The sequence below is a fragment of the Lolium perenne genome, chromosome 7, assembly GCF_019359855.2.
Source record: "Lolium perenne isolate Kyuss_39 chromosome 7, Kyuss_2.0, whole genome shotgun sequence".
Lineage (NCBI taxonomy): Eukaryota > Viridiplantae > Streptophyta > Magnoliopsida > Poales > Poaceae > Lolium > Lolium perenne.
In genome coordinates, this window is record NC_067250.2 from 303,440,858 (window position 1) to 303,444,817 (window position 3,960).

The 3,960-nt window shown below is 41.9% G+C and overlaps 1 protein-coding gene across 1 annotated transcript; it reads right to left on the reverse strand.

Moving 5' to 3' along the window:
• Nucleotides 1-1,746: 1,746 nt before the first annotated feature.
• On the reverse strand, nucleotides 1,747-3,218 carry LOC127314547 (B3 domain-containing protein Os07g0183300/Os07g0183600). Its single transcript, XM_051345032.1, has 3 exons — nucleotides 2,797-3,218; nucleotides 2,446-2,637; nucleotides 1,747-1,955 (listed from the first exon to the last, which is right to left on the reverse strand). The coding sequence occupies exons 1-2, from the start codon at nucleotides 3,178-3,180 to the stop codon at nucleotides 2,458-2,460; spliced, it is 564 nt and encodes a 187-aa protein (XP_051200992.1). The 5' UTR covers nucleotides 3,181-3,218; the 3' UTR covers nucleotides 1,747-1,955; nucleotides 2,446-2,457.
• Nucleotides 3,219-3,960: the final 742 nt, after the last annotated feature.

A 3,960-nucleotide genomic window follows, 5' to 3' on the forward strand; every position in this document is an offset into this window, starting at 1 on the left:
TGAGAAGAACCCATGACCATTCATTGAGGGCAAAACAAAACATTATTCTGTTTTCATGGTGAGTAATATTTAGACGAGTTCATGTATACATGCCAATGTCTGTAATAGTAGAGTTCACAAAATCAAGACGATAAACACACAAAAATTACTACTTCACTTTCCGTATGCTGCCATCTAATGAGCGATACCGTTACATGATTGACAAGCCAAGGAATAGCTGCTCATTCATTTTCTTTTTAGGCAATGCTTTGCATTCTATAAATCACACCATATTCGCTAATAAAACAAAATTGTAAATTAGTAGCGCAGTATGTTTGGCAACCCAGGCTTAAAAAATTATTGACAAGCGGAGTATGCATGAGAAGTTGGCCTTGTGGAGTCTAAATTATCAACCGAAAATCATAGAAGCACTATACAAAAGAATATAATCTGACACAGCCAATCCATCAGGACAGCTAGAACTAAAAGAACAACACCCACTGAAGCATAGTTTAACTTTAACATTTCTGCAGTCTCGTGCTACCGAAAATTATGAAACCCAAAATAAAAAGACAGATTATTGCCATCCAGCGTATGCATAACATGATGAGATGTTGGCAGTGTGGATTCCAATTTATCAATCGGAGATCACGGAAGACCTATGCATAGAACATCATATGCATCATTTTAGGTGGTATCTACATGCCAAGAAGAGTGCATCATCGGGTGATATGACAAAAATATACAAAGACCAATTACCAGGCCATGCTACCTAACCCTATTCAATAATGAGACCAACCAAGCAAGCAGATCTAGTTGCAGGCAAAATAATAGAGATATGTAACAGCTCGAGGAAAACTTAGGTAGGAACATGAATTGCAAAGTGACACGCACTGACAAAAGTCACTGGATCCTCTAAACTCTGAACATAATAGAGAAAAAATGGTGATGGCGACAATTACAGATAAACAAACACCAGATCATATACTTAACAGAAAATATCATGTGTCAAGTTATCAAGAGAGAGTAAAACAGATACACAAACAATACAGTAACAAACACCATGCCATTTTTAACTAGCTAATACTAGTTGACATAACAACTAGTAGCATCAGCTTACTTGAGACAGATATTTAACGTCCATGCCATTTTTTTCCCCATCAGCAGGACGGTGTGAGAGCAGGGTTTAAAGCGAGTGAAAGGCTGCCACATAGATGTCTAAGAGAATAATGAAAACCTCAAATGAATTTAGTGTTCAAAACTTATTAGTTTATGTTATTAGATGAGAGTAATAAAGAGATTACTCTGTATTCTAACAAATCAGACATAGATATTTAACGTTGCTTAGGATTACGCACACCCGTTTATTTTCTTTGTACTTGTGCATTCAGTAAGTTTGTTGACATTCAGCAAAAAACTAGATTATGGGCATTTTAAAATACTTGCATATGCAAAAAAGAAACTGTGCAGCAATTGAATGTAGTTTTCAAATCCACTAGTTCTATATATGCTGAGGTAAAAAATGGTATTAATCCAGAACGATAGCACACCTCCCAGGGAAGAAAAAAAGTAGCCTTCCTCCGTTTTGTTTTGGGAAAGAGTTTTGACAGAAATAAATATTAAAACATACTAATAGCAATTATTATTCTCTAGGTATCTTTTTTAAGCGGTCTCAAGCCAGAACAGCATGCAAATTAAGGTTGTCACACACCAATTATAAAGTGCGACGAAATCAAAAGGATTATCAAAAACCATTGCAGCAGTAGGTGTCCAGAAGCAGCACTGACATCATCTCATTAACAGGTTATGCTGACAAGAAAAACTTGGCCAAAGAGTTGAGACCAGTGGTTCACGAGATTAGAACTAAAGTAAACTAGGCAATGGGGCTGAATCACCCAAACTCTCAATCATGTCGCCATCCTCTGACTACAGCCAAAAAACCAGAACCAAGTGCCTGAACGAAGAGAGTCAACCATCTGCAGAATGCACGTAAGTGCAAAGATAAATGAGTAAACAGGTGATGATAATATAGGCATTCTATCTAGTCTGTACGAAAAAATATGTCTAGCTAATGAAGGAGGTTAATATGCATTTTATCTAGTCCGTACAACATGATATTTCTAGATAACGAAGCAGGTTGCATGGACATCCAGTTTCCATGCAAACTGGTAGCCTGGGACAAGTATTGAGGTGCATCAGAATAACCATGCTGTTTACAATAGACAGGGGACAGCCGGACAGGAATGCTAGGCTCCTTGCCATCCATTTATATTTAGTGCCAACGGTATTCCACTCCCATCTGAGTAAGTGATTAGTGAAAACATCCTATATTCTACTCCATCTAGTATATTCTGCACATTATTTAACATAGTAGCTTCGTTTTTGTCTTTAAATAGATTGGAGCTTTATTGAAAAACACAGTCTGTGCATAGACATGAACAAGTGTAAATAGTGAAGAGGACTCACTAGCATGTTGTGTCAATGTATTCCCAACCTCAGCGCCGTCACAGGTTCTTTCGACTCATCGTCACGCGAGGGCCCTGGGTCAGTAGCTTTCTTGGTCCTCTTGGCAACAGGAGGTTGGGGATGGAGAGATTCGACCTCCCACATGTTCTTGGTGACGGGAGGCGAATTCGACGATGATCCATCAAGATCAATCTGCAACGACAGTTTCATTTTTAGCCAAATTGACACAACTGTACATGTAAGTCAACATCAAGACACATAAAGTAAGGGTGAAAGCTACGACATTCTACCAAGACACATGCAGATCAATGTATCCAGTCGACCAAGACATACATAACAGTCACAGTATACCTGGAGGTTCCGCCACACGGGGACGGTGATCACCGCCTTGATGGTCCCTTTTGTGTCTTCCATGGTCGCGGCGCCGTGGGTGTCCCCGGCGCGTAGCACCAGATCACTTGGCCGCATGCGCACCTGCATGTCTGGCTCCCATTGCTTGCGCATGGCTTCATCGACAGCCCCTCGAGGCACGACGAACGGTGAGCAAGAACGCCTCCCTGGGTAGTACGTGACCCTGAATGTAACCCCTAGACTGGCAAGCTCCGATGATTCGGTCAGTTCGTCATGCGGCTGCTGCACCCACAGGTTAGCAGGCGGCTGCTGGGGACGAGACTCGATCATCAGACTCTGGTCGCCGCCGCCACGGATGAACACCACGCTGTCACCCACACCCATCCTCTTGAGGGGAACGAATTTTTCCCCCCAGTCACCGCCCAGGTGAAAACTAACGAAGAAAAGAGAAATATGCAGCCTACCCCGATGTGCCTCATCGGGTAGGGTTCTGATATATATATATGAACAAAAGTACGGTTTACAATACGTATACAGATTCGTATACGGATACAACTCTAACACCCTCCCTCAATCTCAACTAGGGAAAGATTGAGATTGCGCTTACAATGCTCATACAAAGGTAACGGGAGAGGCTTAGTAAAAATATCAGCAACTTGATCTTTCGATGAGATGAACCGAATCTGCAGTTGCTTCCGAGACACACGCTCACGGACAAAATGAAAGTCAACTTCAATGTGCTTTGTCCTTGCATGAAAGACTGGATTAGATGACAAATAAGTAGCACCAATATTGTCACACCAGAGTATCGGAGGCTGAATTTGAGCAACACCAAGCTCCTTCAGTAATGACTGTACCCAAATTAGCTCAGCTGTAGCATTACCAAGAGCCTTGTATTCGGACTCTGTACTAGACCGAGAGACAGTAGACTGCTTGCGAGCACTCCAGGCGATCAAATTACCGCCATAGAAGATAGCATACCCTCCCGTTGATCGCCTGTCATCCATATTGCCAGCCCAATCTGCATCTGAAAAGGCTGAAAGCAGTGTAGAGGAGGATGACCGAAACAACAGGCCAGTATCAACTGTGTAACGAACATAGCGAAGAATACGCTTAACAGCCGACCAATGTGATGTACGAGGCTCATGAAGATACTGACACACC